The 24,678-nt window shown below is 30.0% G+C and overlaps 1 protein-coding gene across 3 annotated transcripts in view; it reads left to right on the top strand.

The window, feature by feature from the left end:
- Positions 1-24,678, top strand: part of LOC113200259 (follistatin-related protein 5) — a 737,045-nt gene that overhangs the window by 326,977 nt on the left and 385,390 nt on the right. For all 3 annotated transcript variants that reach the window (XM_077803465.1, XM_077803464.1, XM_077803463.1), the window contains exon 4: positions 24,010-24,206. In XM_077803465.1, the coding sequence (XP_077659591.1) occupies positions 24,010-24,206 (197 nt within the window). The remainder of the gene's footprint in view (positions 1-24,009; positions 24,207-24,678) is intronic.

The following is a 24,678-nucleotide window of genomic DNA, read 5'->3' as shown; positions in this document are numbered from 1 at the left end:
TCAAACAAGGAGAAAGACATATTCGAAGAATGCCACTTCCTATATTTTATTTGTGGAGGAAAAGGAAGTGTATTAGTAAGAGAAACACAACAGGAATCTCTTTTTAATCTTTCACACATTTCAATCACAGCTCATCAGGTGATCAGGAAACTTGATGGAATGCCTGCTATGTAGAAAGATTTTTTTCTCAAAAAGCTTTTATTTTTTTTAAATTATACATACTGTATTGGCTAGGTAAAATACTTATAAATATTTATATATGACACAGTAATAAATTGATATATTCCGCTACAGTTTCACAAGTATGTATCAGTCATATTGAAAATTCTGATTACAGTATGTTCAAAACTGAGCACTGTGCTAGATAAGAGAGAAGATTTTGTTTCCCAATAGGACATGATAAAATAAAGGAATCTCTTGAGATAATTTTTTTTTCATATTTTTTGAGGAGATTTTCCTTTAGAGAACATTCCAGGCCCCAGGAAAGCGTAACACTGAGAAGGCTTTGTTAGGCTCCAGAGGAATGAAATTGTTTATAAAGAAAATATGGAGTTTTATTTATTTTTTCTTGTCCTTCCATAATTATCTTTCCTTTAAGAAAAAGCACACGAAGACCAACAAAAACAGTAGAAACATTGTGATATTTACAACAATTTTTATTTTAAGCCTGGGACTACATATTGCTGCCTTATTTATTTTTCATCTTCATGACTTGAGAAATGTAGCACTTTTAATCACCTAATACCAGTTTTTGTAGCTGCTTAATGAAACATATCCACTGTCATTCATCATGATTTCCTATGGGTCTCAATATTTCCAAACTCCTATCAAAAGAAACTGAAATTATTGTATTCATGTAGACTATGATAAGCTTGTCAACTACTTAAAAGTATGACCAAAATATATTCCCAATATTCACAGACTCTGTTATATTATCAGGGATTAAGTGGACTCATAAGTATTAAATAAAATATCCATGTATATTTCAAGCTATTTCTACTACCTGAATGAGAACCTACTATAGCCAATGCTTACCATTTATTCTTAACAGTTTTTAAACTAACAATTTTTCATGACTCTTTTTGAATTAAAGCATCAGTACCTTAAAAGGAATTAGCTTCCTAAAATTCCAATTATGTTTCAGTCACTTAGAAGGGCTAATTTATAAAAGCTACATTCCAACAGAATCTACATTGAAAGTTAACATTAATTAAGAGGTAAAGAAATCAGGACCTTAACTGAGAAACCAAGGATGCTCTGTGTATTTACTCTGTGTATCTGTCAGCTAGAGGAATATTTTCTCATTTTAAAAATTCTTAGTTTAAATTTTGTTTGTGGAAGGCTCCTAGAGAGCCTTTGATTTACATATTGACAGTTAAATTGTGGCCAGGTCATGTAGAGAAAACTGCTAACAGTGGCAGATTTTCTAGTTTTTGTATTTTGAAGAAGGAAATGACAGTCCTGTTCCTCTTTAAGAAGTGTTTTCTCTCTGGTTCAGACTGGTTTTGTGTGTTAGTTATTTACCTTATCACATGAAATTACTCATTAGAGGCAAGATTTATAATGCTTGTTTCTTCTAACCATTTGCTTAACTGTAAGAAATTAAATCTTTTCAGATACCCAGGGATGACGTCTGGAAATTAAACTTATAACAAAAGAGTCAGGATGAAGATGAGAAAAAGATTTTATCTTGGTGATTAATATAAAGTGTATAATTAAGGCAGGACATCACTGTTTGAATAATCAGTTAGTCAAATCGAATCTTAGGCCATCTTTGGCCTTCTGTACATTTGTATGATATGGTAATCTAAATTTGAACAGATGTCTGAATGTTATGTCAATATTTTAAATGCTATTATGGCTATAAGTCAATATTACTTTGTAAACATCCTATTTCAAGTGGGTTGAATCACATGGCCCAGTGGTTAAATACACAGACTTTGGAATTTAACTGCCTGATTTTATAACTCAGCTCTAGCATTCACTTAACCATCTCTTTTAGAAAGTGACACAACATTTTTTTTCCATCATGATCATTTATTAAAAAGAGATTAAAGTCCACTCATACAATATGAGCAAAGATTAAAGATACTAATACTCAGCTTTAGAACACATAACAGTGAACAAGCAATTAGAATCAGCTGGTGTTATCCATTCATACACTTTATTCATCATGTCTTTGTTGGAATAAGACAAGTCATGCATTGTACTAAAACATAGACTGTGAACAAGATGTCCACTGGAAAACAGGAATAGAAAGCAAAGTCATTTTATTTTAAAGTATCTGTGCTTCTACTACCAAAATTGTTCAGGCAAAAATACTTGACGTTTTCCCCTGTATTTTCCCTTTGCAAATGCATCCAACCATCATAAAGGAGACCTTTAAAGAGGATTGATGTATCAGTAATAATACAAAGCACTAGTAAATAAAGCCCTGATTTTTTTATTTGGCCTCAGAACTCCCTTATCACATAATGATTTCTTATGTTTGCATGAAAATAATAATTTAATATTTTCATATGAGGAGAGGGCAGATTTATTATATGCTACACCCTATGGTTAACATCTTCACAAATAATTTAATACTTTCAAAAATGCACAAATTCTCTCTTACATTACTATATAACTGAGAACAAAAAAAAAGCAGGAAAAGGTAAAATGATTTAAAATTAATGATTTTAAATTAGCACTTTTAAATTAGAACATATTATGGTTACCTTCTAAATGTGGGCACCTTGAAAACAGTCATTTAGCAATTAATAATCCCAATGTTAAACCTAATCTATGGATCACCTCTTGAGCTTCCATTAAAGTGTTATTATAATGATGTTAAATTTCTCACCAAGATTTGGGTATACTCTGTCACACTTTCAACTTTACATTCCATGTCACCTAGTTTAGTAATCTGAATATTTTAGTTCTTTATTCCATTTATTACATCAGATTATTAAAAACAAAATGTATTTGCTTCTTGGTCTTTTGGCTAAGATCAAATGGGAAAACACACATACATACATGCACATACACTTTTGAATTTGATATGCAATGCTAAAATTTAGGCTTGCCTCATTTCTATGAACTTCAAACTTTGTATTTTTTTTTTATATTTCCAAAGGGCCCCATTGTTGGATTATACTGTTATAAGTAAAACCAGCAATTCTCAATCTGTATTGTTTATCTTAAAACCTTATTAAAACATAGATTGTTGGGTCACTCACCTAGAGTTTCTGATTCATTAAGTCTTGCCTGAGCTGAGAATTCATAATTGGTCTACAATGTGAGAACCACTGAGAAAATAACAATAGATTCTGAAATCACTATTGACCAATATGTTTTCATGAATGTTTAAAGTTATTCTTGAATTGTTAGTAACTATTATTAAAGTAGTTTTTATTAACCATAACAAAATCCTAAACTAGAAAAATATCTACAATTTAAATAGAAGTTGATAAAATTTCCACACTTAGCATTTTCTTTTCTCTGTTTATGAATATATTTCTATATTCTGTAGAACTAGAGACTGAAGTAGATTGTTCGGTACATTTACTAATATTGTTCACTTTGTACTGGCAGGTATAAAGTAGCATAGATGTGTAGCCAAACAACTTGAATTCAAACTCCAGCTCTATACTTTCTTAAATTTATTACCCTAATTAAATTACTTACCCTCTTCATGTTATAATCCCTTCATCTTAAGAAAAACATAGGTAGTTTTAGTATTATATAGACTTATATATATGTAAGTCATTTATAAATATAACTCAAATGCAGTGAGTGATATATGAGTTTTAGATTTTATTTTGATGATGAATATTAAGCTTTAGATAATGTGAAGTATTTTGCTTTGAGGGTTTATTAACTGATAAGATATGATGGACATAATAATTAAGGGTCAAAAGGGAATTCAAATCTCAGCTAAACATATTTTCACTGCTTTTGTATTTTTAAAATTTACTGAAATATTCCTGACAGTTTTATAATTGAAATATTTCCAATATAAAAACCTTTGAAACCAACATATTAATGAAGCATCAAATAGACTTTGCTGTTTATGAGAAAATGTCATCTTCTTCAGTGCTTTCCATTCATTATAAATCTATTTGAATCTTTTAATAAATGAAATACTTATAAAACAGCATACAGAATCCACCTTTTGGTTTTATAGTTTATGGTTTTCTAATTGTGTTCCATATACTTTATAATTGAAATACAATTATCAGAACAGAACAGATGTTTGCTGCATGTATATTTAATTCCTAAATTTGAAGAGATATTGTCATTTTCATGCTAGAATAGCTAAAAGTGCAAGTGTGATAAAGAGTAGTGTTTTAAGTAATTAAAATAAATTAACATAAACAAACTATTTTAAGAAAATTATGGTGCTATACTGAATGTCATTAAGTGGTTCCCAGTACACAATAATACTCAATTTGTAATATTTTTTATATATATGTGGGTATTTGACCAATTGGAGTAAAACATAATGCTTACTATGCAGCCTCAATAAGCTTTTCATACCATGACCCAGCTGAATATATAGTATAAAATCTTTATTAAAATAATAGGGCAGCCAATGAGCAAAGACAACTTTAAAAAATGTCAAAATACCAAAATATATCATGTGCATTAGAAGTGAAGAGTATGTGGATTGGTGAAAGGAAATATTGCATCACACATTCAAATTTGGACTTATGATTTTTTCAGACTCAAAGTCTGAAGACATCAGATATTTGAAAATATTAATTTATAGGTAGGTTACTTTCACAATATTCTGGGAATAAGACTGAATTAGTGGTACTGAAAATAAAAAGAGTTAAACTTTAGCCATTTTGCAGGTTAATTCTAAAATTGGGTAAGTAATAAAGGAGTTGTGAGCTAACTTATCCTATTATCAATCAGGATAGAGAAAAACTATGGAATACACTTAGAAGGTAGGCTAGAAAACAGCCAACTGATGCTTAGGACTCATTTCCTTATGTTCTTTGGTCTCCCATAAAATGAGAATGAAATAAAAATCTCATAAAATTTGGGAGCTATTTTTAAATGGAATTTCAAATAAATTTCTCAAAGACTTAGGAAAAATTAAAGAAATTTCTACAATAGATAAGATAAAATGCCCAGGGGGACATTATAATAAGCAAAAAAGAGTACATACTTTTCAAAATAATTAGTTAAAAAATGATAAAATTTAACAAATAAACAGACTCTATATAGGAAGAAAACATGTACAGGAGACAACAGGTACCACAAAATAAGGTTATAGAAATTATTCCAATAATATTGATCATTATAATGAGTATAAGTGGTTGTCTTAATTTAAAGACATAGTCAGATTTTGAAAAATCAACTTGTGTAAGTTTAAGATAACATAATTTATAGCATAGCAATATCTTTATTCTATCTTTGCAGCCCACAAATATTCCCCAAATTGTTCATGCCTTACTTAACATTCAAAACTCAAACCATAGTCAAATACCGAGAAGACTTCATAGGGAGTCTTGAGATTAACTTTATTCTGCAATAAAATAATTCCATATTTCTGTTTAGGAATTATGACTTGTGATTTCAAAGGAGTATAAATTGAAGGAACTTTCAACTAAGAAGTGATTTAGAAAATATATACTTTATCATTTTAGTGGAAACACATAGAGTTCTATTCTGTATTTTACTAATTTATAATTAAATGCAAAGGATTTTACCTTTTCTGTTTCCTAAATTTCTTAAGTAGCTCTTGATGAGAATATCTTATGTTTTCTTAGGAAGGCAGACTCAGATGGTAGAGTTGTCTGTTGCAATACACAGGGAGAACTCTGCAGACTTCCATATGGAACAACCACTATCCCTGAGGAATAAACTCTAACTCAGTCTCCCCAAACATATGTTGGAACCTGAAATGGAAATCTCAATATACTTACTAGATAGCTCATTTTGGAAATCTTAAGCTTCTTACATAAAATCATGGAAAAGATGTCCTATTAACTGCATCTACCAATATCTGAAATTCTTGTATTTTATAAGTAAAAATGTTTTATTTCTTCTCTCTTCTATCATCTCAGAGATATAAACAATATAAATGTAATATTCTTATAAATTATTTATTGTCTCTAGGAAAAAGAATTTTGATTAAGTTAAACCTTATCAAAGTTTGAATTAAGTTAACACTAAAATGGAAGGATATTCCCCTTCCAGAATCATCAGATTAGTTACAATGAACTATCTCATAAAATAATTGTAATTCTAAAAGCAGTAAAAATGTTAGAAGAACTCGAAATGTCTCAATATTTGTATAGTGGTATTTTTAGAATTAGTTTAATATGATAATAATATGTTGCTATTTCTATGAAGTTCCCAATATGAAATAAATACCAATAAGTGATAAATTTTCTGAATTTTTATATTAAAATAGTTGTAATTTAAATTGAAATGATATCTGTACACTCATATGGATAGAGTACTAGAATTTAATATATTTATCCAATATGTAATGATCAAATAAGGATAATAAGTATTTATATTTCCCACATTTATGATTGCTAAGTGTTAGGAAATTATGGAAACTTCTTTTCTAGTTATTTTGAAATATTTGATAAATTGTTGTTAACTATGTTTACCCTACAGTACTATAGAATCTCAAAACTAATTCCTCTTGTTTGGTAATATTTGGGAATTCACTCTCTAGTCTCTCTCTAGATCCCCTATCATCTGCCGTTTGTAATCTCTAGTAACCACCATTGTACCTATTATATGATATTAACATTTTTTATGTTGCACAAATATTTGAAAACAATTGTTATTTATCTTTATGTTCTTGACTGATATTAACTTAATATGATGTCTCAGTTCTATCCATGTTGTTACAAATGACAGAATTTCATCCTTTTCATAGCTAAATAATACTCAATTGTGCCACAAATTTTGTTCTAGCTATTCATAGAAGACTTTATTGATTCCATATTTTGGTTATTTTGACCAAGGCTGCAGTGAATATTGGAATTCAGATATCTCTTTGATATGATGATGGTATTTCCTCTAAATATATTCCCAGTGGTAGAATTACTGGATTATAAGGTAGTTCTAATTTTTGTTTTTTAAGGATTCTCCATCTATCTTGCAAAATGATTATAATTACATTATAACTATAATAACTGTAATTAATTTACATTCCCACCAACAGTAAATAAGAGTACACTTTTTTCTGCATTCTTACCAGCATTTGTTATATTTTGTTCTTCAGATAATAACTTTTCTAAATAGGGTGAGATGACATCTCACTGTGACTTTTATTTACATTTTTCTGATTATCAGTGATTTTAAGAGTTTTGAATATACTTGTCCATTTGTATGTGTTATTGTTATTGTCTGTGTAGATCATTTGACCTTTTTATAATTGAGTTAATTATTCATGCAACTGAGTTTTATTAATTTCCTGTATATTCTGGAAATTAATGCTGTGTCAGAATGGATAGTTTGCAATTATAAATATATCCTCCCATTTCATAGATTATCATAGATTTCATAGATTATTGTTAATTGTTTCCTTTATTATGCAAAACTTTTTTGTTTGAAACAATCCCTTTTGAGGGATTTATTGTTGTTGGTTGTAATTTGGGGGTTTACCTAAAAAAACTATTGCCTATGTCTTGTAATGGTAGTAAATATTATAATTTTATTGTCTTCCATTTATAATCATTATAAAGTATGGTTTTGTAAAAAATACAAATAAAAGGAAAATTGTATTAGCAAATTTAAATAAAACATTGTTTACTTTTGTGCTAAAATAAGACAAAGGAGTATATATTTTAAACTAAATCCTCAAGAATTGAGGTGAGACTGAATTGATTCCTGGTTAAAAAAAATTGATTTTGTATTTTTTTTCTGCACATATGTGGGTTTTCCAAAAGAAGTTACAATATGAAGAATTCTAAAATTCCCATGGAATTAAAAAAGACCGTGAATAGTCAAAGTAATCCTAAGAATAAAATATGTAGTTGGAGTTATTATACTTTCAGATTTCAAATTACATTATAAAGCTAATCTTAATCAAATCAGTTTGGTATTGAATAAAAAAGAGACAGACACTAATGAAACAGAAGAAAGCACTCAGAAATAAATGCAAATGTTAGAGTCAACTAATCTTTGACAATATCACCAATAGTATACAATGGGAAAAACTTTCTCTTCAATAAATGTTCTGGGGAAATTTGAATTTTCACTCACAAAAGACTGAAAGTGTGCATGTATCTTTCAATGTACACAAAACTCAACTAAAAACAATCAAAGTAAAACCTGAATTTAAAAACTTGTAGAACAAAACATAGAGAAAAAACTCTTCAACATTGTCAACACTTACTAATATGTTACTATCACACAAAAAGCCCAGGCTACAAAAGCAAACGCAAATGAGAATATATTGGACTGAAATTCTTCTGCATGACAGTCAAAAATCAACAAAATGAGAAGGCAATCTTTGGAATGAGAAAAATACTTACAAATAATGTCTTATAAAAGTTAATACTCAGAAGATGTAAAGAACTCACACTATTGAATAGCAGAAAAATAACTGACTTGATTGAAAATTGACAAAGTACAAATGGACATTTCTTCAAAGAAGACACAAAAATGTTCAAAGGTATATTAAAAGTTGATCAGCATCACTAATCATTAGGAAAATGCAAATCAAAGCCAGGATAAATCATCACCTTATATCTTTTAGGATTATTATAATTAAAAAAGTAAGAGGTAAGTGTGAGTAAAAAGACAAAAGGGAACCTTGTGTATTACTGATAGGAATATAGATTGGTGATGCCGTTGTTGGAAATAGTATGGAGTTTCCTAAAGAAATGAAAAATAAAATTACCATTTGACCCAGAGTCCTTCTGGCTTTACACCCAAAAGAGATGAAATCACTGCCTCATAAAAGTTTCTGTAGTCCCATGAGTATAGCCGCATTATTCACCATAGCCAAAACATGGAAACAACCAAAACTTCTGTCAATGGATGAATGGATAAACTGTCATAGAGATAGACAAGGGATTACTATTCAACATTCTTAAAAGTGAGATTTAACACCACATGGATGAACCTAGAGGACATTATGCTGAGTGAAATAAGCCACACTCAGAAAGAAAACAACCTGCAAGATTTCACTTATAAGTGTGATCTAAAATCAAACAAGAAACACAGAAAGAGAATGAATCAGTAGTTACCGGGGATGGAGGTGAAGGGGGACAGAGCAGACAGAGGAAAAGAGAAGAATGGTAAGATACAGGTCAAAGCATACAAAGTGGCAGTTAAATAGGTTGAGAAAGTCTTAATCTCTAAAGGGTAATATGAAAACTAAGGTTGATAAGATTGTATTCTGTTGGGAAATTTAACTAAAAGAATAGATTTTGGGTGCTATTGTCACAAAGGTTTAATATGTTAGATGATGGGTATGTTAATTTGCTTGACTATAGCAACTACTTATCAAATCTGTCCATCTACATCAAAACACCATGTTCTGCACACTAAATATATACAATATTTTTAAAAAGGATACTGATCTAGTGGATATAAGGAAATCTCCTTGTATCTCATCTACTTTATCCTCAGGAGAATTTTCCTCAGAAGGAATTGCTCAGCTTGCTTACGCCTCTCTTTCTATTCCTTTCTGGACTCCAAATCCCTTAGTCGTTTCACATATAGAAAACGTAGCAAAACCTTAAATAACATTTTGGAAAACATAATAACTTAGGTTGTCAGGTAAAATACAATGCAGTATTTGGAAATATTTGATGTATACAATTGTTTGTTGTTTAACTAAAATAACTGCATTTTCTTTTTGTGAATCTGGCAACCCTGGTAATTGAAATGCTCACTTACTGAAATTTTCAGTCATTTCTATTTTTTTCCTCTTATAAAAATATTTATTAATACATTAAATAAATATCTAGTAAACACATAGGTACCAGGCACTGAAATAATCATTTAAAAATCAAATATATTGTATACATAAAAATATTTATAGGCATGTGCATTTGAATAGATGTCAGATGTTTAGATTCAGTTTCTTCAGTAAGCTGGTCAACAAATTTATCATGATAATTAAAAATTGATGATGTGTATGTTGGGAGAATGATAAAGTAGACTTTATCTTGTATTTCATTTATGACTATTTATTAAACCTTATCATGTGCAAAACCCAGTTAAAGAACCTGTGTATAATATAAAAATGAATCATAAATGATTCTTGTCATTAACTTATCATTGTCTAACATAAGGGACAACAAGGACACATTCAAAACAAAGTGAAATTAGAAAGATACAGTGATATAGAAAGCCAGACAATGAGAGAAAGAGAAAGGGAGGGAGAGAGAGAAAGAGCGAGAGGGAGGGAGGGGAGGAGGGAGGAAGAGAAAGTGATTCAGGCAAAGCCCTATTAGAAGTTAAAAGAGAAAAATATCTGTAATCTCTTAAGGCCTCTGTTTCTGAGCTGAAATGCGTTGAAACTGTGAGAAATAAAAAGTCCAGTAATCCATTTTTCAGAATATATTATTTTATCATAAAAAGTAGGAACGACAGCCAAAGGGGAAATTGAGCAAAAAGGAAAGTCATATAATAACACCTTAGCCTATGGATATGGCAGATACAAAGTCCATGTACCTGAACAGCCTCTTGATAAGCAGCTCTGGGATAGAATCAGGCTAACAGTGATAGAAATCTTTGTGTTAAAAAATAGTAACTTAGGGGCTGGGGTTGTGCCTCAGTGATAGAACGCTTTCCTAGCATGTGCAAGGCCCTGGGTTTAATCCTCAGAACCATATAATAATAAATAAATAAAATAAAGGTATTGTGTCCAACTACAACTAAAAAAAGAAAAAAAGAAAAGAAATAGTAATTTAGGCAAAGAAGTAAAAGCTGCATACATGTCAGAATGCATGCACCCCCAAAAGGCTTTTCTGCTAAAGGAGAACAAAGAGAGGTGGAAACAACTACAGGAATATTTCTTTAAATAACCTAATAGAAAAAGGTAAAATTGAAGCAATGTTCGGGTAGGGTAGACAGCACACCACATAGTACTCAGCCAATGAGGAACTGAGGAAGAGACCTTGTGCTTTAGGGAATAAAATGCTGGTTGTACTCATTCTGTGCAAGCTTGCTTGCCAGACATTGTTTGGTAGCATACACTTCTGCAGAAGTAAAATTTGCCTTGCCAAGTAATTTTTGAACATGTGCCTGATTCCTTGCAACGCCCCTATATTTCTAACAAACCACTGCCTTTGTACTTATGCAGGGAATTAAAAGTGGATGGGATTCATTCCATTGATAAAACTACATTTTTCTTCAGCTCCTCTAATTCAATTTAGATTTTCAATTACTACAATACATACAAATCATAGGAATCCCTGTCTGACCAAGGAGTTTTCTGATACATTATATACCATGTGAGTTAAGAAACAATTTAGAGATCAGGGCCTAGATTTAGCACCTGAACTAATGTCCAGTCTAAGCTCTTTCTCTTAGAAGGGTATGGTCTTAATCAACTTATTTAAACACTGAAACTCTGGGTCACCTACATCTATAAATCACCAGCAGTGCTTCAAAAACATACTGATGCCAAGGCCCTACCACAGATCAGTTAAATCAGGATCAATCACAGGGAAGTATCCCTTGTTTTAAAGCTCCTTGGGGGACTAACACATGACACACTCCTTAAGAACCTCTATTTTTGACAGTCCTATTTTCTCATCAGGCATGTCTTGAAAGCAACTTCAAGCTGTGCTAGTAATACTCATTGAGGTATGAATTAACCTGTTCATCTAGGTTTCTTGTCCATTCTCACTAAGTATCTGATAGAGCTTTATTATGTACACTGAGTGATTTAATACCCATTTTATCCTGATTGCATTTCTAAAATGCATTCACCTCAGAAGACTTCATTTGACTAAGAGGCTAGCTCAATTTTAAAAATCATTTACATCCAGTTCACTTTTTATGACATAAGAGAAAAATCACTCACTTTCCTTGGTATCTGTGTTGCTTCATCCTACTTTGTTCTGAAACAAATGTCTCCTGAATTTACAAAAATTTGTAAACTTCTCACACCTTCACTTAACATTTTAATATAATATATATATATATATATATATATATCCATATATATTATAACTGATATTAAATGATGTCTAAGGATAAGATAATACCAGAACAATGCTACTTTTGAATTCAGTGTTGGGTATATCCTTTTCTACATTTTTTTTCTCACATTCTCAAAATTCTGTACTTAAATTTCAGCAAAGTAGAAAAAAATGATGTAAATTAATATCCCAGGAATAATGTAAGTGAGTTTTACACTGATATGTATCTATACTTTATCAATGCTCTAAAGATTATATGTCAGCAAAATATGTCCCACAGCCTGCTTTTTTAAGTAAAATTTTATGGGTATACTACCATGTTCATTTATTCAGGTATTGCCTATGGCTATTTGTATCCTATAGCAGCAGAATGGAGAAAAACTAACAGATTGATTAAGCCAGATATCCTAAAATATTTACTCTCTAGACCTTTACAAAACAGTTTGCCAAAATCTGCTATAGATTAATTTTTGAAAATCAACAATTCAAGATAACTTGAATTTACTAATTCTTTCTATTTTTTTGTAACACATCTAATAAAAAATAATAGTATTTATGAACAAGTCTATTTCTCAATATGAAAATTATCTCTTTGCTTTTTACCACTCTCCTTATTCCCCCATTCTCTTTTGTTTGTTTATTTTGTTCTGTTTTGTTTTATTCTATGATAAAGTTTTCTTATTCCCCTATTTCCTTGAATGTTTCTTTATGTTTTTACAAATCAGGTGCTAAATTATTCTTTGCTTCATTGGAGCTAGGTCTGGAAAATGTCATTTGAAGATTATTTGAAGGGTCCTTAAAATAAGGTAGAAATGCAGATCATGTCTTACATATCTTGCAATTTACTTTCTGGGTTGGCAAACTCTAAAAGAGATGACTTGTGCAGAGGACCCGATCCTGAATCAAATATTGGGTACCAGCCAAATCCTGTCTGGTTCTTTTTTTTTGGGGGGTGCAATGATCAGAAAATAGCAGGAAGCCATCGGTGGGATCAGGAACTTCTATTTCCATAATGTTAGTACAAAATATATGCTATGAATGAGAAAAAATGTAAAATACAAAAATGCTACCTTCTTATGTGAGTAAGATATTAACTAAATAGGGCACTATTTCATTTAAACCAGTATTTCTGGTTTGCTTGTCTATTAGATATTTTTCTTTAATAGCTATTTTATAGCAGCATGTACACAATACTTTTTAATCACTATTTTAAATACTATTAGGTGATTTATTTACATTAGATATGAAACATTATGGAAAAGCAAAATATACATGATAGCATAAAAATATATGCATCCATATGCAAAAGGTTCTTGTTAAAATTAAAAATAGAATTCCTTTGGCTTAGTATAAAAACAATGAGTTTAGGGTTACCCTCACATTGTACACTACACAAAGGCACCCAGCGAAGGCAGTAAGTGGAGCCCAAATCCTGCCTGCACCTCATGTGTTCAGTCAGGCAGGCTAGGGTAGGACTGTATTCACTAGAAGTTAGGGATGCTTTCTTCTTTCCACAAACTTACTTGAAAAGCTTTGTTATATTACTTCAGATGAATACCTTTTAATTCACAAGCAGGTGAGTAAAGTCTAAGTTACCCCACTAAAAGTGCATACTAATGTTAAGTCTTTGGGGTTCAACCAAAAATTTTTATGTGCAGGAAATAATTAAAAACTCATACTGATATTTTTGTTTATTGTATGGCCTTGTAAAAATTCCTACTTTTTAATTCTTCCACCATAATCCAGAAGTGATAGTATTTTCCCCTTGAAAGCATGTTGCAATAACTAAAAATACTAAAATAACTACCTATGTAGATAACTCTGTATGTGAATAATACATTTGTTTATACAGAAGAGTTTTAATTAAGTTAGTGAGTTCTATCTTTTAAAGCTTATTTCGTATAATATTAAAGAACAGAAAAATTAAAACTAAAATATATTCTATTTGTTTTCTTTGGAATACATTTTCTTGTTACATTTTTTGTTAATCTGACTGAAGATGTATTAAAATTGATCCATTTGAATTTGCTTATGAACATGTGCTTATATATCATAAATGATATGTATCACTTATGCTTGCAACAATCATAAACAGGTTGAACTTATATTAGAACTCTGCCCTTTTCTAAGAAGAAAGAAATATATAATATACTATTATATATTTTAATTATGAAGACAAATAAGGAATACACATAATTTAAAAAAATAAAATCTTACATAAGTATCATATTTTTGCATTAGTATATATATGCACATACATAAAATTAGGCATATGAAAAAATTAATTTGTATCACTTTCAAAGTAAGAGTGATTTTGTTCCCACTGTCTATGAACAACAACTAAAACAAGAAGTGAAAAAATAAGACTTTTAGTTTATTTATAAAGGAAAAATTTTGGTTTTTCACTTACCGTAGTTACTTGAAATCCAATATTGTTTTAAAATGTACTTAGTAAGAGAATAGGACAGACAGCAGAATACATCAGACACTAGAAAGGCAATTTGTCAATCAATGGAAGGGTAACTGATGTGATTCAGCAATCTGTATATGGGGTATAATTGGGAGTTCATAACCCACTTGAATCAAATTGTGAAATATGATGTATTAAGAACTATGTAATGTTTTGAACGACCAACAATAATAAAAAAATGTACTTAGTAAATAATTCTGAAACTCATGAAAATGACTGACTTTTTATCTGAAAACATACATGAAAAGGACTACTAAGGTTAAGTCTCTTCTGCTCTTTATTTTTGAAATATGAAAATGAGGAATTTTATGTCTATTAACTTTAGAAATTTCACACATTTTAATGATTTTTTCTTAAGTAAATATATTCATAATCCATAGAGTTTTAGATTATAGCAAAATTTACATGAAAAAGTCACATTAATGACACAGAAATGTTTCCTCATATAAGTTATCTTGAATCTATTTTGAAAATGTAACCCCTAATGTCTTCTTTTGAACATAAGTCAATACTATATCAAAGAAGTGGATCTTTACATTCACTGTTATTATCCTGATTAATATAACTACAGTTTTGATCTATTTGAACATGTGCATGCACACACACACATTCCATACACGGTGACAATCATAATGTCAGTTGGATTTCATAGAAAACATTTGCATTTCAAAGAAAAGCAATATGTTCTTACTCATATTCTTGCAACTACTTTTTAGCAGTTAGATATTATTTTCCCTGGATCAAGAAATTGACTTTAGCACATAAATTTGTATAATTAAACTAAAATAATTTCTTCTTCCACCAAACTAATCACTATTTTAGCAACCACATTTTTAGAAAGTGCCTGAAATATTATCCCTTATAAATGTCTGTCTTCACAATATGAGCATAATGAACTTCACTTCACACCCTACAAATGCTCCATTAGTCTCATTTATAATCATGCACTCATCAATGGCTCACATGTCCCATTTAATAAAGCCCTTTCTTTCTTCTGAACTATACAGTATCAAACTTTTTTAGGTCTGTTTCTTGTTCCCTTACCAAGGACTCTACCAAGATATCCCACAAAGACAGAAAATTTATCTAATTTAAGATATAATTTATCAATTTCTTCATATTTATCTACTATTGTATTAATGGCTTCACAGTCACTTAGTCACTTGAAGTAAAAACATTCAAGAATAAATGAATCTGTCTTCTACTATTCACCTCCCACATGTTGATAACTTCTGCCTTTTCTACTTCCTAAATATCTTTGGTCAAAGTCATGATGAGGTATTGTTAAAATATGATGCACACTCATAAGACAGTATATATTAAATAGATATTTCTTATTTACCCTATGTGAGTAAAAGAAAATGTCAAGTAGTGTCCTATTTCTATGGCAATGTATAATTCTGAGGAATTGAAGTTAGCATTTACAATCTCAAAAAAAGTACATTGTAGGTAAAAAAAACTACTGGCATATGGTTTATATGCAACCAAACAAGCTAAAAATTCTTAATATGCAGTATTTTATGTATGAATGATATTTGAAATTCAGAGAATACTAGAGATCAAACTATTTGAAAATATTCCAAGGAATTATTTTAGAGTAGAAACTGGCAGATACATCTGTAGCGGAACGAATTTTTCCCTAGAACATTTAAATTATTTAACTAATAGAGCCAAGACTCATTTAACTAGGTAATCCTTTTTCTGAGGCAGGCCAATGGGGTAGAATCACCAGTATTTATTTGGTTGGCTGAAGGACAGTGAGGAAGTATCAATGCTATCACACAAGCCTTGACTAATTAAAATATGAAATCTGATAGCATTATAGGACATTGTATCAGTAAGGTCAGTAGTACTTAAAAGAAATAAGCACAGGTTACATGTACTTATAATTACCACAATGACATGTTTTTTGGCAGATTACATCTATTCAGATAACTTGTTTACATGTTATCATTGTATTGAGATAAAAAGATCTTATAGGACAACTTGGCCTACCTACAAACAAAATCTTCCCAAGTCCAGCAAGCTATAAATTCTTACATATATTAATCCACTTCAAGAATGAACCTCTTTTAAAGCATCTAGTTAAAATACAATAATGCTATAAAGATTGCTGTTACATTTCTTATGATATGATGGGATTTGAATCTTAAAGTTATCTAGACTAAATTACATTTATTTTGAAAAGAAGTTCTCTTGATGATAAATCCTGTAGGGTAATCATGACAGGGGTCAGTGCATATTTTTTAACTCTATCATCTCTTTTGTTTGTTTGGCAAAGAGAATGGCTATGCACACAATATAGAGGTAGAATACACAGAATATTTTTTTTTCTATTTTTACAGTGCCACTTTTGCGTATTTCTTGGGATAAGAAATATATGAACTCTTGACTAAGGTATTCAGTAATCAGAAAAAGACATAATTATGCATGTAACTGGAGACTATTAATCCCAAACTAGCCAAATGACCTAGAGATCATGGAAGAATGTCAGTAAGAAAATTTACCTTAATCTCAGTCATCCACTGTATGTAAAATTAGCATTAAATTTCACACTTAATTAAGAGTAGTACATTCATGTAAAAGCACATGTTGGGGTTTGTTCCAGACCACATGTCTATGTCTAATGGCATAGACATAGTTCTCATGTATCTGCATTACAATTTTTCCTTATAATGGTGGTTTACCAAGTCTGCTTTGTAACTGAGTCAACACTTGACTTACAATCTTAAAATTATGTTGTTAGTTACATACAAAAATCATTCTATTTAGACAATATTGGTGAGTCATTATTTGCTGTTATGCAGTTGTCTCAAAAACTATTGGAGACATTAAAAATCATGTCAACCAAAAGACATTTCTGTCCAAATAAAGAAGAGGGAAAATATTATTTATTGTTCAGAACACATACCAGATTGCACAAATGCAGCAAATTTTCAGGACACTTTTAAGTTCTGGGAAACATTCTACAAATGTTTGTGGAATAATCCAGAAGAAAGAAAAATTATGATAGTGTCTTCTCATGAGACAAATAGATTTCTCTTATAAGTTAGAGATACCTTGTGAGAAACTTCTGAGTTAATTTCTGAGATATGTGTGGTAATTACATTTACTTCTTAGGTTCTTTATAGAAAACAAATGAGTCACCATATATAAAATACTTAGGATGGTGTTAGCATACAGAATCACAGTATAAATATTGCCTGAAAAGTAGGTTAAAAGCTGATTTTTTTTTCATAGGTATGCAGAGCATATCTTGTGCAGCATAGATATAAACCAATATTTTATTTGAAAGGTACATTATATGATGTGACACAATAAATGAAAAGATTATGTACTATTTGGAAGTACTAAGGGAACTGTTCTTAGTAGAATCACATGAGTTTTAGTTTGGCCATATTTAATACAGTGATAGATTTACTTATTTGTAGTCTGGTTAATTTTTAAAATGATTTTTGAAAAATTCCTAAAAAGTAAAGTTCTTTTATATATCTTTACTTCCAGCAGAAACAAAAATCCAAGGAAATATAAATAAAAATGAACAAACTCTATAAAGAACAGGATGCTATAATGAAAACAATAAGATCTATATGGTATAATATACAAGACTGAATGAACTCATACTTCTAAGAGCAATTGTAGGATTTTATATATATGGAAGTCCTTGCATTTTCTGTACAAGGTATTTATAGATAGGAGGTTATTACAAGGAAAATGATTAATTAGAAGAAAACTTAATTTACGACCTCTTTAACAGCTCTGACTTTCATATATTCTATTGAAAGCATATCTGTTTGTATGGTTTTTACTGTAAGGATAATGATTTTTAAAACTATTAAATTTGCAGACCATTAAATCAATACATCTCACCAGTTATTTTAGTTAATATTAAAATGCTGTAGTTGGTTGGAATAAAATATGTGTATATTTTTCATTTAGTTTCTCAAGCATTCCAGATTATTAATTTAAACTTTGTGTTGGGCTGGGGATGTGGCTCAAGCAGTAGCTCCCTCACCTGGCATGCGTGGGGTGCTGGGTTCCATCCTCAGCACCACATAAAAATAAAATAAAGATGTTGTGTCCACTGAAAACTAAAAAAATAAAATAAATATTAAAAAATTCTTTCTCTCTCTCTCTCAAAAAAACTGTGTTGTGCTCTATTTTGCTGTTTTCTGTCAGAAATCCTTGCAACTTTAATTTATGTTTTTGTGTTTGTGAGGATGGTGGGTGGGGAGGAGGAAAGGAAGTAATAGCTGAGCAGCCCACTTGCTCCAGAGCATGTTGCACTTGATGAATGTAATAAGAACGCTAAAAAACACTTTAATTAATGTTCTCTTAGGGTTAAGAGAGCAAAATGACCTGGATAACAGAACACCTGTACTGAAATTCTACTACATAATTAAATCTATCAAAATACAAAATCAAACCTTTCTTTTTTTTTTTTGTTATTGCTTGGATAGATTTGAAGACAGTTGTCAGTGGCAGTGTGGTTTGTAATTGTCAATTTATATCCTAAGTACCAAAATGTCTGCAGAATGGATTTTCAACTCATAACACTCCCCTCTTACTTCCAAGAAGATTAAATTTCAAAATTTATCAGTAAACATGCCAGTGTAATTAATTGCATTTTTAGTCACTTTTCTTTAACAATTTCACAATGCTTAATGTGGTATTAAATTTAGTTTTCCAAAACAATCAATTTTTTTCTAAATAGAAAATGAGAGAAGAGTAAAAAAAACCAAAGTCTTTTGTAAAATATATGATTATTTATGAAATTTAAATTTAACTCTAAAACAATGCCAGACTACTACACATCTACAAAAATGATAAAAATATAAAACATTGACAATATTATCCTTGCAAGGATGTTGAACAATACGAACTGTCATTCATTGGTGGTGGAAATGTGAAGTGACATAGCCCATTTGGAAGACAGTTTGGCAGTTTTTTACACAAATAAACATTGTGTTACCTTTGTTCCAGCAATCATGCTTCTTAGAATTTACCAAGTGAGTTAAAAACTTATGTCCATACACAAAAACCTGCAAACAGATATTTATAGAAGCTTTATTGATATTCACCAAACCTTGGAAACAACCAAAGTGCCCTTCAATGTGTGAATGGATTAACTGTAGTATATCCATAGAATGGAATATTATTTAGCACTAAAAATAAATCAATTATCAAGCTCTGAAACCATAATGGAGACTTAAATGCATATTGTTAAGTAAAAAAAAAAGTCAATCTAAAGTAGCTACATACTGCCTAATTCTAGCTATATGACCTTCTGGATAAGGCAAAATTATGGACACAGTAAAAATATGAGTGGCTGGTAAAGTTCTGTTTTTAATTCTGTTCAGCTTATTTTCAGTCAAGATAATTTTGTTTCCTTTATGTGCATAATTTATTAATTATATTTAAATAAACATTATAATTTTCCATATTGAATCTTATTCATATATGAATATTAAATCAATCAACTAAAATGGTGATATATTCTATATATACCACAAATATAAATTTGCTACAAACATAAAATATTTATCTAAAACATTTTAATGTGTTCTGTTAGCAATTGTTAATTAGTTTGAAGAAAAATAGCTCCAATATACTTTTTAAAAATTTATTCTAATTTGTTATACATGACAGCAGAATGCCCCAATATTGATATATGAATAAAATTGACACCCAAATTAAAAGCATTTCACTTTTATTTTTTTTGGTTTTCTTAGATTTCAGCTTATATTGCAATCAAAGTATGACAATAAATGTTTAAAAGAGAAAATTATATTAATGCTTTTGATTAAATATTTTGTTTTAAAAGGAATTGGTACTTTTTACTGGAGGATGGACGGGAAGGATAAAACTTAATTTCAAAGAGATATGAACAAATCACAGCCTTTGCAAAAACCTATTATACTAAGCATAATTGATATAATCTATAATTTTTAGCACTTATCATGTACTCAGAACTGATGGTTGCACTATCAGATATGTAAAATGTAATTATCCACAGTTCTGTAGAGACTTGGAGAGGCACTGCCAGCAACACAGGTGCAGCCATTTGTGTGTCAGTGATTCTACATCCTTCCAGGCTCTGCAAAGCCAAATGAATTCTAACTGCCCTTCGAATGACTCTCAGTCACGAATCAGCACATTCCCAGTGTCACTGCATCCACAGGAAGTAAGAAGATGTACAGATCTAAAAAAAAAAAAAAAAAAAAAAAAAAAAGGAACTTTGTCTTGTTTACCAGAATATTCTCCACGTCAAGGACAGGAATAGCAGAGAGAATTTCTTACTGGTCTCCAGTAAGGAAATGAATCCAGGAAAACATGTTTTTTTCCCCAACCTTGCCAATCCAACAAGAGTAGTTGATTAGGTTTTGGAAAAAGCATGCTGCCAACTCAACCAAATAAACAAAATCTGCTTACCTAACTGATTGGAGTTATTCAGGATAGAAGCCTTAATGTTGAAATATCTATTCTTCCTGGTTAACTGCACTAGTTCTTTTGCTTTCCCATCAATCATTGTTTAAGTGTTTATGTGATTAAACACTTATTAAATTATTTAAAGTGTTATGCTTAATCTTTTAATTCCTCACTTTGTGTTTAGTCTTTAACCCATTGTAATGTGAAATATGCTTAATTTATTCACTTAAAATCTTTAAAGTCACCTATTAAAGACTCCAATTAAAGTCTCCAATATGAAGAATACAAAGGACATGCTTTACTTTTTACCCTATTTTCACTCTGAAACACTAGACATTAGTTATAATCTCTTTCTTGAAAGGTTTTCTTGAATTCACTCCCCCTCAGTACTTCCTCATAATTTACTTAGTACCTCTCATGTACTCTTTTTTTTGTACTCTTTGTGGATTCTACGTTATCTACCTGTAGTATAAACAGGTATATTGCTGGAGTTTATTATTATATTCATTCTATCACTTTATAAATAATCCTTCAATAAATTCATTGAATCCACATAAAAATTGATATTTCACTATTGAATGGCCATGTCAAACTCAGTTCTTAAGATCAGAGTAAATAAAGTTAGAGGGTATAAAAGATGATTTGTGCTTAAAAATCATTCTGCCCTGAGATTCATACCCCTAGACCGATGCCCTGGAGTAAAAGTTGCTTTGATCCTCTTCATTTCATTGTTCATTTGATTTCATCTTCATTTCATCTGCTTATACATAATCCTGTGAATAAATCCTTGTGATGTTAAAAATTAATCATTCTGACCCATTCCAACTCTGTAACCTTGAATATATTACTCTGTGTCTTTGTTCTTCATCTATAAAAGGTATGTGCACTTATTATATATAAACTTAATTAATATATATATATATATATATATATATATATATATAAAAGTTCTGGTGCATAGAAAGTCCTCATTACATGTGACCTATTATTAATAACAGATACACCTATTTAGTATTAAAAGGAATTTGTGGCAATTTATATTAAATTTACATATTTTACAAAGGTTTGCATAATTTTATAAATGTTTATTGTATATTTCCATGGACTATAAATGTTGTAAACACTAGTTTGTATTATTATTTCCTTTGGATTTCCAGGTACCACCCCAATGCCTGGAATTTAAAAGAAATTCACAACAATTTGGAGAATAGAAACATTAGTGTGAATATGATGATCCCATTCATTTGATTGCATCAAAATTATAATATGACAACCCAAATTCTATTCCCTCTTTCAACCTTAAATATTAGTTAAAATGTCTTCAATGCTTAAATCCTGTTTCACATCTGCTTCCCACAGATATTCTGGCGTCCCTAATTCCTGTAGCCCCAAGCCAGTCCCCTCATCCCACCATCCTCTGCCCTCTGAAATGCAAGAGAAATCAAGGAGATATAGATCCAGAGTTACATACAGAAATCCAAGACAGGACTTTTGGAATGGTCTACTATTCCTTCCCCCTTTCTTTCACCATATAGCCCTCTCCTTCCCGATGCATTTGTGCGTATATTTATAAGCACAAACACATTTATTTTAAGACTCTATTTGTGATCCTTCCCCAGACACCAAAATTGCTAGCTATGACTCCGGATTTGATTACTTCTCTCTTTTGTCAGTGAGTTCTTTGCTATTATGAAAACATATTCTTATTATTATTCTGCAGTGAAAACAAAATAATGTAAAATTGACTTAATCTTTAGCACCAAGTTTACACTTTGTTGTAAAAAGGAACTTCTTGACAGGATTGCTAAACACTAAAATTGCTGAACAACAGTAGTCATTTCACTGTCTGAAAAAGAAGATAGTCTCTCATTTCTCTAGAATAGATTGTTTTCCATCTTGTCTTGAAAGAGAATGAAACTTTGAATACTGTTTTTCAACCCCAGGCTTCTCTGACATATATTTAAGCATCTTTAGAAATCTTCTTTAAAATTGTAGATGCTGTCAAACCCTAATTGTCAAAATCAACCATAATTATAAAGCTAGTTCTTTTTTATCCTAAGAGTATGTTGCTCAAAATTCTAAGCTAATATAATACCTGTTTCATTTGCAAATTATATTATGTCCCATATTTTATATTATATAATTTACATCATACTTGCTAACAGCACTATGATTTCCATACACTATTTATAAAGACCATTGTTAGAGGCCATTATAAGTAAAATCCTTTATAAAATAATTATCTGATGATGCTAGAACATTTGTAGCAGTTTTATTTGTGTTTTTCCATTGTTTTGTTTTATCTTTTGAGAGACTTTAAGCCAAACAATTATTTTCATTAACCATGATGCTACCAGTATTGTGATGGTTTTACACAGGAGATACTGAAAATCTGTAATGTGCTGTTACTTCAATAGCTTATATTTCAGTTGAGAAATAAGATTTTCAAGGTCATAAAACTTCATGTGACATGCAAATACATAGAATGTTATGCACCATATACTCGAAAAGGACAGAAATGAAAACCAATACATAAAATTTTGGAAGAAAAATAATATGATAGTATAATAATAATCTGAAGTCATATATAAATGAGTTTAAGTGCAATATCAAGTATAGCCTAACCTTCATTTCTGCATCTGTAAAATGATCCATATAGAGATGTATGATGAGGATTAAAACTGAGAAAATGGATTTAAAATGTAGAGCCAATTGGAACTATCATGTTTTTTTTTTCTATGTCCTTCAAACAATTAATGAGAAACCTCAGTAAGCATGTTATTATTAGGTATAACAGAAATCAAAGTAGTTCTGTCCTACCATGGAAACAGCCATTCCTTTTTATTTGTCCATGTTGTAAATTATGCAAAACTGAAAAGCAAATATTAGGTACTTCATACATTATCTGTATTAATCAGTTTCTAAATATTAACAAAGTAAATTATTTCTTTTCAATAATATTGCTTTTTAAGTAACTTAGTTCTTTTGTTACAGGAGATAACTGCAAGAGCACCGAATACAGCACAATGAAAAGCATGCTTTTAGATTTACAAAATCAAAAATATATTACCCAAGAAAATGAAAATCCTAACGGAGATGACGTATCTCGGAAGAAGCTGTTGGTGGATCAAATGTTTAAATATTTTGATGCAGACAGTAACGGACTTGTAGATATTAATGAACTAACTCAGGTATGACACATGATTAAATAAAAAAACCTTACTTAAATGTGACATACACTATATATTTACAGTTGATGGAATTTATAATAAATATATATTTAATCAATTTATCAAAGTGTGGGAATATAAATTTAAAAGCAATATTACTTTCTCATAAATATTATTTTTAATTAACATTTATGTGATATTTTATAGTTAAAAAAGGTAGCTACTTTTGATGAATTGTTATACCTTAAATATTGAAAACAATTACAATTTTTCTATCTAATATATTTCATAAGATCACTGCTGATATATTCTGGAACCTATGTAATGTTTAATTTCTATTAATGAAAGCTGATTTACGCATTAGTTAAACAACAAGTAAACATATGTCTAGCACAGCATAAATAGATGATATAAGGTAGTATTGTATTACTAAGATAACCCAGTGTGTTTTACTAATCAAGGATCAGTTATAACATCCAACCTAGTTTTAATA

This window comes from Urocitellus parryii, chromosome 10 (genome assembly GCF_045843805.1).
Source record: "Urocitellus parryii isolate mUroPar1 chromosome 10, mUroPar1.hap1, whole genome shotgun sequence".
NCBI classification, from domain to species: Eukaryota; Metazoa; Chordata; class Mammalia; order Rodentia; family Sciuridae; genus Urocitellus; species Urocitellus parryii.
This window is presented reverse-complemented; position numbering and strand designations above follow the sequence as displayed.